The following is a 13097-nucleotide window of genomic DNA, read 5'->3' on the forward strand; positions in this document are numbered from 1 at the left end:
GTTTATGTTGAACTTTATGCACCTGAAATAAATGACAACTAGGCAAACTAGTTAGTCCACGTGGTTTGTGATGGACGCCAAACACCAAAATTGATTATAGGAAATGTTTTAAGCTTATTTCCCTTTCAAAAACCCCTTCTTCATATTTGGGAGCAAATTTCGAATGTCTACCTTTCTTTACCAGGATGTAGCATTTGCTCCCGAATACATGAAAGTATGAAACATTGGGTTTGTTACCAGTTAGGAGTTCGTAGGACGTCTTCTTGAGGAGGCGATAAAGATAGAGCCGGTTTATGGCATGACAAGCTGTATTTACAACTTTCAACCAAAACCATTTAGGCGTCTTGTATTCCCCAAACATAGTTCTCGCCATGTCGATGAGCGTCCTGTTCTTCCTCTCTACTGCACCATTTTGCTATGGTGTGTAGGGAGCGGAGAACTCGTGCTTGATGTCTTCCTCCTCAAGATATTCTTCCACTTAAATATTCTTGAACTCAGATCCATTGTTGCTCATAATCTTCTTCTCCTTGATCTCAAACTCATTTTGAGTTCTCCTTAGAAAGCAATTTAAAGTACCTTGGGTTTCTGATTTATCCTGCGGGAAGAACACCCAAGTGAAGCGGGAAAAGTCAACAACAATAACAGGACCATACTTACTTCCCCCGATGCTAAGATAAGCAACAGACCCGAAGAGATCCATATGGAGGAGTTCCAGTGGTATTGATGTCGTCATCACGTTCTTGCTTGGATGAGTAGTTCCCACCTGCTTTCCTGCTTGGCACGCTGCACAAGGTCTGTCTTTCTCAAAATAGACATTTGTTAGTCTTAACACATGTTCTCCCTTTAGAAGCTTATGAAGATTCTTCATCCCAACATGTGCTGGACGGCGGTGCCAGAGCCAACCCATATTAGTCTTAGCTATTAAACATGCATCTACATAGACATTCTCTTTTGAGAAATCAACTAAATAAAGCTTGCCGTCTAATACACCTTTAAAAGCTAATGAACCATCACTTTTTCTAAAGATAGATACATCAATATATGTAAATAAACAATTATAGCCCATATGACATAATTGACTTACTAAAAGCAAATTGTAACCGAGTGATTATACTCAGAACACATTAGAAATTGAATGCTCGGTAGTGATGGCTATTTTACCCAAACCTTTAACTTTGCCTTGGTTCCCATCTCCAAATATGATCATGTCTTGGAATCCTTGTTCTTGATGTAGGAGGTGAACATTCTCTTCTCCCCTGTCATGTGGTTTGTGCATCCGCTATCAATAATCTAACTTATGCACCCGGATGCATAAACCTGCAAGGTAATTTAAGCTTGGGTTTAGGTACCCAACTCTTATTGGGTCCTACAAGGTTAGTCACATAAGACTTTGGCACCCAGATGTAAGTTTTGTCTCTCTTGCACTTAGGCCCCAAATTTCTAGCAACTACTTTATCATTTTTGCACAAAAGAACAAATGAAGCATCATAAGTTTGATAAAGCATGGTCGGTCCATTTGATGCATTCCTAGGCGCATGAGGTATGTCCTCTTTTTTTCTCTCCAACAAGGGACCTTAAAAGATCTAGATGATGAGGTATGTCCTCTAAATGTAGAGTTTCTAGGCTAGTTCTCTTTATACTGTACATGCTCATTTGATGTTCTTAAAGTCGTACAAGGAATAAACAATATATATTGTAAAATTTGATACCACCGTAGATATAGAAGACCATATTTAAAGTACGTTATTGAAGATAATAAAAACATCGAGACAAAAAACTTTTAGATCATACTGTAAATAATATAGATTTTTTTAGAAAATAAAATTTAGAAAATGTTACTGAAAACAACCTAAGGGCTAGTTTGGAAACACCAATTTTTCACAGGATTCTCATTTTCTATTGGAAAAATGAAAATCCCGTCAAAAATTGGAGTTTTCAAACTAGGCCCTGATACAAAGATTCACTGCCGAAAATGGGATTCATCGCCATCTCTACCGAGGTGGCAGAGGACAGACCCGTGGCTATCCACGTGCTTGGGACCCGTGGCAACCGCGGCTAGGCGATACTACCGAGGTCCGATGGAAAGGACAGCTCGGACAGGAGACTCCAGCGGTCCATCCTGCGGCCCAGCCGCGGTTGCCGAGGGGTGTGTATATTACACGGCGCGAAAATAGGAATAAAGGATTCCCTTTCAAAAAAGCGGCGCTGCCAGTGTGTATATTACACGGCGCGGAGGACGGGGACGCGGAGGACTCGCCCGGCCCATCCCGCACCCCCTACCTCCGAGGCTGCGATCCGCTCTTGTAGGCTCCCTCGCCAATCCGCTCCTCCTCCCTCCCTCCAACTGGTACTGCTCTCTCTCCATCTCCTTCTCCCTCTCTCCCAGTCCGTGGCGGGAGCTTGCCAATTGTCAGATCGCAGTTCAGTTGCTCTGTTCCCTTACACGGTTTGCATGCCCCCCTCGTGTCTGGGCTGTCTGCAGTTGTGCGTGCAGCGGCGTCGGAGAAGAGATGGCGTCGGAGGCCAAGGACGTGGGCATCCTCGCCATGGACATCTACTTCCCGCCCAGCTGCGTGCTCCAGGTACCATCGCTACATCTGTTTCCCGCGCGCCAGATTCGCATTCCCTCCCCCCTCCCTCTTCCGCTGGATTCGTCGTCGTCGGAGACACCGGGCAGGCACGCCCTTTCCGTCTGTTCCATTCCGAGCCGTGCGGGCAGGCGACGTGGGCACCAGCACCACACGCCCTTTGCGTGATTCCCCTGCGCCTGCGCTGGCTCTTTACGGTTGCCGCGGGTTTTAGCCTGCCTCTCAGGCTCTTGTTTCCCTCCTTCCCGGCAGGAGTTTCAGTTTCAGGGCAGAGGGAGAGGGTCAGAGGGATGGTGGGAGACCTCCACGCCTCCAGCCGCACCGGCACTGCTGCCGTGCCAATTGTCTCGTCTGTGTGGGACTGTGGGTCATATCAAAACACCGTGTCCCGTGTTTAACTGCTTATTATCAGGGCACTTGAGTGCAATCAGACCCATCCGTGTAACTGTTGTCCACTAAATACACCAATCAACCTTAATAATTCCTGACAGTACTTCCAGCTGTACTTGGAAAAACCATGCGTCGATTGAGCCTGTTCAAGGTGGAAGACTTGGTGGCGGCATTTAAGAACCTCGTGCTGATCAAATATCTGTCAAAACTGTTCATACAGTTCACAACAGGTTCACCAGCAATGCTACCCACGACGTCCAAATAACGGGATACGGGCACATATGGCCATGGAGAATCATCACGTATTTGCTTCGTTGTCTCACCGTCTTTACAGAAATCAGTAAAGTTTTCACCTCAGTCGTGTGCACAGTAGCTTCAGTCCTCAAGTGCATGCTGCTATTTCTCCAATTAATTCGTTTGAGTAGACTAACAGGTCAACATGTCAGACCTCTTAGAAAATATCTGTAAACTTGAATACGACAGGAGGGAAAAAAGATTGTAAGTTAAACGAGGGCTTCATCCCATTCAAAACAACTGGTATTTTCAGGATACATTCAATCTTCTATTTTGAGATAATTGAATAGCTCGTAACACCTCAGATTGTCTTCAGCTTATTATCATAGTATCATTATGTTTGGTTGTTGCTGTGGTGGACTGCAAATTTACATGATATTTGTTATAGGAAGAGTTGGAAACACATGATGGTGTGAGCAAAGGGAAGTACACCATTGGGCTTGGGCAGGAAAATATGGCATTTTGCACTGAAGTTGAGGATGTTATTTCGATGAGGTATATTATTTTTTAGCACTTAATAGTTAATGCTCCAATATTCATTGTTTTCTCTTTCCTTTATATATTTCTTCTTTTCTATTATCTCGATCGTTCTTTTGTTTCGGAGTTATATGCATGGTCATCATGCACAAAATTAATCAAGGGAGGGCCTTTACTAAAAAAACAAAACCAAAATATAGCACTTTGCCATGCTTGATTTTAGCTATTTAATTCTGTCTGCAACACCAGAATATTGTGAAAAATAGTTGTCCTTGATCCCTTTGTCATTTGTGAAATCCAAATGGTTATGACCTGTTTAAAATGATACAGTTTGAAACAATGTTATTTCATTTTCAATACCCAGACAATATTTGTTTCTCATTTAACCATTTTGTTACAAATCTAACTTATTAAGATATTGGCTCAGCTTGACAGTTGTGAAGTCCCTCCTGAAAAATTATAACATTGACCCAAAGTGCATTGGACGTTTGGAAGTTGGCAGTGAAACAGTAATAGACAAGAGCAAGTCTATAAAGACATGGCTGATGCAGATATTTGAGGTTTGTTTCTTTCATTAAAAAAAACGATCTTTTTTTTTAAAAAATATTTGAAGCGTTTATTCATGATCCAGTGATCCATGCATAATTTCGAATTGAGCTACAGTTCTGTCAGCTTCATTTGAATTCAGGAATCTGGCAATACTGATATTGAAGGAGTGGACTCCTCAAATGCGTGCTATGGTGGAACAGCTGCATTGTTTAATTGTGTTAACTGGGTTGAAAGCAACTCATGGGATGGGCGTTATGGACTTGTTGTTTGCACAGACAGTGCGGTAGGTTACATGTTGTTATTCTTCAATCTGCGACTTGATTAAAGATTATTTTTATTAGCTAAATATAATTATTTCACTTAACCTTTTGAAGCACTTGCTTCTCGTGCTGACATTTTCGATCCACTTTGATACCCTTTCTTTCAGGTTTATGCTGAAGGTCCGGCTCGTCCTACTGGTGGTGCAGCTGCTATTGCAATGCTGATTGGACCAAATGCTCCTATTTCTTTTGAAAGCAAATATAGGGGATCTCATATGGCCCATGTATACGACTTTTACAAGCCTGATCTCGCGAGTGAATATCCGGTCTGTCTCTAGTCTACATGTGTCTTGCACACAAAAACATATGCAATAAACTTGAAATTTAATGGAAAGGAATTTATGTCATGCAATGTGTGTAGGTGGTTGATGGGAAGCTATCACAGACATGCTACCTCATGGCATTGGACTCCTGCTACAATGTATTTTGTAAAAAGTAAGTTATACCTCTTTGTTTTAGCACATTAGCCAAGTTGAGTGAGCTGACTGAATCTGAATCCACTTTCCCATACTTCAGGTACGAAAAGCATGAGGGAAAGCAGTTTTCAATTTTTGATGCAGATTATGTTGTGTTCCATTCTCCATACAACAAGGTACCAGAAACACACATCCTATAATATTTTAAGATTTCAGTAGCGAAGTGCACATTACAGGTGGCATCTCGGTGATGGTCTTGCAAAGGCAACTTGAATTTTGTTGCTCTCTGCAAAGTATTTTGTATTATCTGCTTTCCTAATTATAAGCTTTGGCTTTGTGCAGCTTGTACAGAAAAGCTTTGCTCGTTTGTACTACAATGATTTCTTGAGAAACTGCAGGTTGGTCATTTACTATATTGGCATCTTTGTGTGCGACAAACAATAAACTATTTGGTTTCACTTGTCAAAATTGACAACTGGCTCAACTAAAAGATTTCCCGCCCATATCAAGCAGCACGGTTGATGAAGAGTCGAGGGAAAAGTTGGCACCGTATGCAGGCTTGTCATCTGAAGAAAGCTACCAGAGTCGCGACCTTGAAAAGGTATATAAAAGGTTAGATTACTGGAAATATCTCCATATAGTCAAGCCATCTGGCGCTGATCAACTATGCTGTGCTATACAGGCATCTCAGCAAGTTGCAAAGAACCTGTACGAGTCCAAGGTTCAGCCAACAACATTGATCCCAAAGCAAGTTGGGAATATGTATACAGCATCACTCTATGCTGCTCTTGCATCGGTTATACATAATAGACATGAAACTCTGGTATAGTACTATTTACAGTGCGTGTTTCCCTCTTTTTTTACAAGATTGGCTGACCAATGTCAAAGTAATTTCTTTTATCTTCCCTGTACTTTTGACATGTCCAGGCAGGCCAGAGGATTGTTATGTTTTCGTATGGCAGTGGGTTGACATCAACAATGTTCTCTTTCAAGATTAATGAAGGCCATCACCCTTTCAGCTTGCTAAACATTGCAAACATAATGGATGTTTCCAAGAAATTGAAGGCAAGACATGTGGTAAGTATTATCGATTTTTTTCCAAAAAAAATTCTCCAATTATTATCACTGAAGTCCACTGCGTTTAACATAAAGTGGTTTGGATTAGGTTGCTATAATATAGTTCAATTGCTGCATTGGTCTATCCCCATGAACCTTAAGATTGGTACGAATCCGCTGGTCTGTTCCATGCAGGTCCCGCCAAAGAAATTTATCGAGGTACTGAAACTGATGGAGCACCGGTATGGGGCGAAAGATTTCGTGACCAGTCAAGACACAAGTTTGCTATCTGTAGGCACATATTATCTCACGCATGTTGACTCCAAGTACCGAAGGTTCTATGACGTGAAAGGTGACGGTGTCACCACTACTGCAATGTCCAACGGCCACTGATCTGTCTTCTGCCCGGAGCTGCAACAAGTCAAATAACAGAGGCAGGTGTTCCTAAGCATTCTGATTCTTCTTAGATTATCTATTAGGAAGGGACGCTGGAGCTTAGATTAATCTCTGCCAAGTTGTAAGGTTGTAAAGTTAGTTAGAGCTGCGTCATTGCTGTAATGCTTGCTTGGTAAAAGTTCTGGCGCTCTTCAGTTCTTCAGTGCTTGCAAAATTCAAATCAAGCTCACTACTAGTTGTAAGAATTCTGAATAATCTGCAGAATCACTGGTTACATCCAAGTTACGCTGTTGAATGCATGATTTCATGTTTAACACGATTAATGCATCTGGATTCAGCTGTGTTGTTGGAGTACTCGTGTCGTGTCTTGTACCTTTTTAAAAAGAAGTTTCTTACATTCCATTGTCCGGATGTATGAGTTGACTGGAGGGAGCTGAACTGCTGAAGAGCTGAACTGGGTATGAGCAAATGTTTCTTGCCCTGTGAGTTTTCTCCGGTATTCGTATTCTAGTTTCAGTACGCAGAAAATATCGATGTACGAATAGAATTTAGGCATTCCAAAAACAAGGCACGTCAATTATTACATTGAATAATGTGTAAATTGGTCAATCCTATCAATCGTCACATGATCATGATCACAAGTTCACAACCGTCTATGCTTCATCAAACGGCTAGAAGATGGCACAGCACAGCGCGGCGTGCTCCATTTTCTTCCTGGCGGCCGGCCCAGAGCCAAAACCTAGGACTGGGCACAACATGTCTCCATCCGACGACGGCGAGGAAACCCTCGCCGCGCTCATAGAACTGTCTAGAACGCCGGAGGGCCGGGAGGGTCTCACCGACGTGCTCATCGACACCCTCTTCCTCCTCCCGGCCTCCCCGCCGCGCCTCTTGCTCCTCCGCCTACGCCTCCTCCGCAACCTCCTCGCCGGCGATGAGCTCAACCACTACGCCTTCATCGAGCACTCCGGCCCCGCCGCCGTCGCCGCCTCCGTGCTCTCCTTCCCCTCGCTCGCCCCCGACGTGGCGCGCGCCGCGCTCCAGGCGCTCGGGAACGCCGCGCTCGCCGGGGAGCTCCACCGCGACGCCGTCTGGCAGGCGCTCTTCCCTGAGGCGCTGCGGGTGTTCGCGGGGCTCAGGGACCAGGGAGTCCTGGATCCCCTGTGCATGGTTCTCGACACGTGCTGCGGCGGGGAAGGCGGTCGCGGGAGGCTCCAGGAGCTGTGTCACGAGGAGCTGGGCCTGCCAATCCTCGTCCAAGCTGTCACTACGGCGTCACAAGGTGAGATGAGCTCAGTGTTGTTTACTTGTTTAGGTGTCCTGTTAGGGTAAACAAAATACTGTACGTGCTATGGACATCGATGATTTATTTTCAGATGCTAGGACATTATAGGTCTGTATCTGATTTGGCAGTTGGAATAATGATGCACTGTACTAGTATCAGTTTGTTGCATGATGAGATGCATGAGCCTGCTATCATTGTTGGAAATTGGAATGCATACTTTTGCTTTTACATAATGGCATGGCAAGAAAATCTATGGTTATTTTGTTGCAATGTGCTGTAGCCTTCAACAATCAGCACTGGGATTTATTATGCTGCTATAGTAGTTCCTCCATGTTGTATTATATGACCCTAACCAGAATCATGCAATGCAGTGGAGCACAAGGAAGAGTGGTTAGAGTGGCTTCTGTTCAAAGTCTGTGCTGAGGAGCAGAAGTTTGAGAGCTTGTTCTATGCCTTATGCTCTGCTAATGATGTGGGCGAGTATAATGCTAAGCATATTTTTCTTCTGGATACGTTGTCAAGGTGTTTGAATAGCCATCCCGAAGAAGTTACCGTCTCAGACAGTTTTGCACATGATGTTTTTAATCTACACAAGCATGCTGCTGAAACTGTGAATTTTACTTACCGAGGTACCTCCCCTCTTCCAACCGGGCACCCTGCAATCGATGTCCTTGGATATACACTGCAGCTCCTGAGGGACATCTGTGCCTGGGAATCCACCTCAGCAGATACTCAACGCCCTGTTGACTCACTATTGCAGGCTGGCTTTGTAAAGCGCCTTCTGAGATACCTAGGTGAGCTTGAGCCACCAAGTACAATCAGAAAATCAATGGCAGGAGCAGGAGGACAAGGAGATAACCATCCAGCTCTTGAAAATGCAAAGGTCTGCCCATACATTGGTTACAGGAGAGATTTGGTTGCAGTCATTGCTAATTGCTTACACAGAAGGAAGAAGGTGCAGGATGAGATTAGGCAGTTAGATGGGATCATGTTGCTGCTGCAGCAATGCGTCATCGATGAAGATAATCCATACTTGAGGGAGTGGGGTCTTCTAGCTGTTAAGAACTTGCTTGAAGAAAATGAAGAAAATCAAAAGGAGGTTTCTGAACTTGAGATGCAAAAACCTGTTATAACTCCAGAGATTGCTAACATAGGTCTCAAGGTGGAGATAGACAAGGAAACAGGTCGTCCGAAACTAGTCAATACTTCTGATGTAAGTATACCTGTACCTGATCTAAATATGTTTGGATTGAATATTTATAGATAACCACATTTTCTAATATCCACGTCTTATTAAGTTATTATCCTAAATGCTTGTTAAACTAAATAACATATTCATTGTGCGATTTCATGGATTGTTTATCAGGGCATTGTATTGTAGTATTTGAAATCTAGGTTACGCTGCAGTTGCATCGAGTTGTTGTGAATTCTTTGCTCATAATTTCACATGAATATAGAAATACACTTGAGCTGTAGATGAGCTTGTCTTTCTGCCTTCCCTATGACATGAATATGTAACCTGCTCATCTATAACACCATTTCACATGACTATATAACCTGCTTGCATTTTATCATTAAATTGGTTAGACTGTTGCATTGCAATGTGACAGCAGCAGTTTTATGTGACTGATTCACTGACTGCATAATTCGTTTTGCAGACCTGAACTCTGACTACAGGCACTGCCACAATCAAAGTTAATGTTGATGCTGTCTGTGGCTAGGAATACATGTGCTTAGGGGTGACAATGGACTCTAAATTTTACACTATAAGATTTAAGGATCGGATCGAATTAGGATTGGGTCATATTTGTATTTATTTTTGAAGTAAAATTTATTTAGGGCTCTACCATTTTACGAAGAAGCATTTGGATCGCGATCCATTACCACCCCTACATGTGCTACCTTCTGGTTGAAAAAGTCTGCAATGTACTCTGATGATGAAGGTCTTTTGTATATATGGTGGTTATGAACTTATGATTGAGAAAACAGAATTTTGCTACAAGAGTTGGATTTTGAGAGTAGTAGTTCATTGTAAGCAAAACAGCTATAAAAAAGTATGTGGTTGGTAGTCTCAAAACAAAAGGTTTATACGTGGAAAACGTGGATATGTGCTAAACATGTTGCCCTTCCTGTGCGGAAAATTTAGTTTATGCCGTCCTTAGACTACAGTTTCCAGAATTTCCATTACATACCTATCAATTAGTCTGGGCAAATATGGTGACATCGCTACACAGCGTGTCAGAAACTGTAGTATCTGCTATGCAGGTAGTCGATGCGTATATATCTAGGCGAGCAAGGTGTGATTGATACTTCCTCCGTTTTAGATTATAAAACATTTTTTTATTTTTAGATTGAGTAAAGTACATTACCGATCCCTAAATTTATATTCAAGTCTCTAAACTTGTAAAATCGTATCATTCTGGTATTTAAATTCTCAACATGCATATTTTGGTCTCTATATTTATATGGTTATGTCACCTGAGTCTTTAAATTTATTTTTAGTGTCATTAAATATTCAAACTAATTAGACCTGTGATGACATTAAAAACAAGTTCATCGACCTAAATGAAAATCATATAAATATAAGGACCAAAATATGCTTGTTAAGAGTTTAGGTACTGAAATAATACAACTTTATAAGTATTGGGATCTGGATGCGCACTTTGGAAGTTTATGGACCGTGATAACACAACATTTAAAGTTTAGAAACCGATAGTGTACTTTATTTTTTTTTAGATTTATAGCTTTTTCCACACATCTAGATATATATTATGTTTAGACACGTGGTAAAAGATATGGATCTAAAAATACTGAAACGTTTTTGGAAAAGACGGAGAAATTAACATATACTCGTTTCTGAAATTCTTGGTTGTGTTGAAACCTGAATTTGCTGTCCTGTACGATGCTAGTTCTAAAGCTTTTTAGTTTTTTGGTTAATAAGATTGTACTTTGCTTATTATTACTAGAGATGTCATGGAAAATGGTTTGAAGTTCTGCCCATAATTTGTTCTGATTGTGCGGGCTACCAAAAACTAGAAGCAATTTATTCGGCTTCAAGACGTCACTGAACTTTCAGCCAATGTTTGCGGCTAAATATAATGATTTCTTTTGTACTTGGACAACAGCAAATGCATCAACAGATAACAGATCACGGTTCTGATGCCAAAAGAATCACTTCCAACATTGAAAAGGTTACAGGACTCTTTGTATGACAACTTACAAAAGGGGAAAGTAACTAGAAGTACTTCCCAGCCCCAGATCCATTATGCCCTAGACGGGTTGATCTGAAACAAGTTGAGGCATTTCTTCAGCTAAGAAAATACAACATCTGAACGGAGTACATACTTGGCATTCTTTTTCACAGCCCGAGCTTCATGCAGCATACATTTGGCGCCATGTAGGTGGAGGAGTGCCATACCTTGCACTGGAGCAACCTATCATGCAGTAGAGCTCAGATTAGGATCACTCTAAAACGTGTGGCCCTATACCAAGCCATCATATGTAGTATAGCCATATATGAAAGGGTCATGCAATGTCGTTTCACGCTCAGGCACCTTTCCAGACTTTTACAGTGGGAAATTACATGATTATGGATGACTGGTGATTAGTCTATTCTAATTGAAGTTCTGAAGAGCAAGAAAGACTCGTATAGCTGTCATGTGCATGACAGATTCCTTAGCTCATACTTTCTCTTGGGCATAATTGTCCCAATCCACACCACAAAGTGGATGGCAGTGCATATAAATATAATCCACTTGGCATGAGTGAGAAACCAGACACAAGACAAAATTCATTTAATTACCAGCTGTGCAAGTTCTCCACGGAAGAATTTCTTTGGATGTAACAATCAGAGAAACTCGACATGATTTTATCAAAGAGATGAGGATTCTGGAACCAGGAAGTACCTCAGCGACAACTCCACCTCTTTGATCATAAAAGACAGTCTCCCCTCCGACAAGAGCTTGCCCAGATGAATCCTTTGCACTTCCTTTGCCAGAAAGGTATATTAAAAGCGTATAATACGTTTTAGAACCATCCCCGAGGGAGACACTCTCATCGATATGCCGACCAAAACGCTGACCTTCAGTGTACCTGTACGCAACTAAAATCAATATTCGATACCATTCACGACCCAAGCTTTGTAACAATGTGGTTGTTGAGCCGCGGCCCCAGCAACAGATCACTGCTCAACTTGTAACAGTGCATACCTGTAGAACCTGATATTTGGATTCAATCCTGTTGCTACTTTGCCAGAGACGCTGATGTCTGTAAAAATCCTGTTTATTCCTGATTCCCAAATGGCTTGAGCAAGCAATGGATCCGTCACAGATATCCGTTCGTTGTCTCTGTAAGCCTCCCCCTTTAGTGGCCCCAAACTGCCCTGGTGCGTGAAGCCCATCGACTCAGCGATATCAATGAAAGCCTTCGCCTCCGCAGAAGTGAAGAAGTCTGGAATCTATAATGAGTTTACAATTACTCAGACGAGACAGAATCAGCTTAAGTTAAACCTAGTAATCAGTTGACATGCCAATCAGCATTTTTTTTAAAAGAAGCCTATGATACTCTTGGCAGAAATTGGTTACAATCGAACAGCATGCCATCAGCGATGGCTTCTACTTCCAAAAAAGCATCCTTATCATGATTCAGGAAACCATCTTGATCTACCATGATTGGCGTTTCCATACAGAGAACAACTTAGCAGAGAACATACTTGCTTGACTAGGTCTAGTTAAAGCTCAAATCAAGATTCTCTAATCCAAAAAAAGAAGACGCCACCAAAATCAACGATGGCCCGTGTAATCATGACTGCTTCTTTGCAGCTTCAATCCTAGCAATTGCTCATCATGAGAAGTGAATAGGGATTCCGGGGAGCCGGAAGGGAGGGCTTACGGTGAGGAGGTGGGTGCCCTTGAGGCGATTGATCTGGAGATCCTTCTTGGGCTTGACCGCCGGCCATCTCCCGCCGCTGCCACCGCCCTTCTTTACCTTCTTGCCCGCCGAAGCTTTGTTCTGGCGCTGCTGGCCGGCGCCTCCTGCCGCGGGATCCATGGCTGCTGCTCGCCTCTTGCGGTTCGGTGGCATTCAGGGAGACGGAGAAGGCTGACTGGGCCGAGCCCTCGACTGGGCTTGGGCCACTAGGTCCAATGCATTTTTGCAAAAAGAGCCCCCGAAACAAATGGGTCGCTCTTCCGATGCGTCCGTCCATCGTCGTCGATGGGGTTCTGCTCCTTCCGCGGCCTCGCCTCCCCTTTCGTCGGATATCACCTGTCGCGCGCCCTACTAGAATACTAATCCGGACCCCGATGCTGCAGTGTCCCCCCTCGCC

The 13097-nt window shown here is 42.9% G+C and overlaps 3 protein-coding genes across 3 annotated transcripts; 2 read left to right on the forward strand and 1 right to left on the reverse strand.

Annotated features, from left to right (window-relative positions):
• The first annotated feature begins 2195 nt into the window (after nucleotides 1-2195).
• On the forward strand, nucleotides 2196-6765 carry LOC100384769 (putative hydroxymethylglutaryl-CoA synthase family protein). Its single transcript, NM_001177225.1, has 13 exons — nucleotides 2196-2347; nucleotides 2483-2582; nucleotides 3661-3767; nucleotides 4177-4309; nucleotides 4438-4581; nucleotides 4726-4884; nucleotides 4980-5053; nucleotides 5135-5210; nucleotides 5377-5432; nucleotides 5548-5635; nucleotides 5717-5857; nucleotides 5962-6111; nucleotides 6286-6765. The coding sequence occupies exons 2-13, from the start codon at nucleotides 2511-2513 to the stop codon at nucleotides 6481-6483; spliced, it is 1398 nt and encodes a 465-aa protein (NP_001170696.1). The 5' UTR covers nucleotides 2196-2347; nucleotides 2483-2510; the 3' UTR covers nucleotides 6484-6765.
• A 443-nt stretch (nucleotides 6766-7208) lies between these two features.
• Nucleotides 7209-9844, forward strand: LOC100276840 (uncharacterized). Its single transcript, NM_001150547.2, has 3 exons — nucleotides 7209-7768; nucleotides 8143-8984; nucleotides 9430-9844. Exons 1-3 carry the CDS (start codon nucleotides 7243-7245, stop codon nucleotides 9433-9435), a joined length of 1374 nt encoding a protein of 457 aa, NP_001144019.1. The 5' UTR covers nucleotides 7209-7242; the 3' UTR covers nucleotides 9436-9844.
• A 992-nt stretch (nucleotides 9845-10836) lies between these two features.
• On the reverse strand, nucleotides 10837-13054 carry LOC103630932 (2-oxoglutarate (2OG) and Fe(II)-dependent oxygenase superfamily protein). The gene is made up of 4 exons (XM_008651963.3): nucleotides 12662-13054; nucleotides 11980-12227; nucleotides 11677-11863; nucleotides 10837-11205 (listed from the first exon to the last, which is right to left on the reverse strand). Exons 1-4 carry the CDS (start codon nucleotides 12851-12853, stop codon nucleotides 11083-11085), a joined length of 750 nt encoding a protein of 249 aa, XP_008650185.1. The 5' UTR covers nucleotides 12854-13054; the 3' UTR covers nucleotides 10837-11082.
• Nucleotides 13055-13097: the final 43 nt, after the last annotated feature.

This window comes from Zea mays, chromosome 1 (genome assembly GCF_902167145.1).
Source record: "Zea mays cultivar B73 chromosome 1, Zm-B73-REFERENCE-NAM-5.0, whole genome shotgun sequence".
Lineage (NCBI taxonomy): Eukaryota > Viridiplantae > Streptophyta > Magnoliopsida > Poales > Poaceae > Zea > Zea mays.

Bases quoted from the DNA above. Each gene is read 5' to 3' on its own strand.
- LOC100384769 (NM_001177225.1), top strand. From the start codon at position 2,511: ATGGCGTCGGAGGCCAAGGACGTGGGCATCCTCGCCATGGACATCTAC. The intron at 5,433-5,547 runs GTTGGTCATTTA...CATATCAAGCAG, and splicing joins GATTTCTTGAGAAACTGCAG to CACGGTTGATGAAGAGTCGA. The intron at 6,112-6,285 runs GTAAGTATTATC...TGTTCCATGCAG, and splicing joins AATTGAAGGCAAGACATGTG to GTCCCGCCAAAGAAATTTAT.
- LOC103630932 (XM_008651963.3), bottom strand. From the start codon at position 12,853: ATGCCACCGAACCGCAAGAGGCGAGCAGCAGCCATGGATCCCGCGGCA. The intron at 11,864-11,979 runs GTATGCACTGTT...AGTTGCGTACAG, and splicing joins CCAAATATCAGGTTCTACAG to GTACACTGAAGGTCAGCGTT. The intron at 11,206-11,676 runs GTACTTCCTGGT...ACTGCATGATAG, and splicing joins GAGGTGGAGTTGTCGCTGAG to GTTGCTCCAGTGCAAGGTAT.
- LOC100276840 (NM_001150547.2), top strand. From the start codon at position 7,243: ATGTCTCCATCCGACGACGGCGAGGAAACCCTCGCCGCGCTCATAGAA. The intron at 7,769-8,142 runs GTGAGATGAGCT...CATGCAATGCAG, and splicing joins TGTCACTACGGCGTCACAAG to TGGAGCACAAGGAAGAGTGG.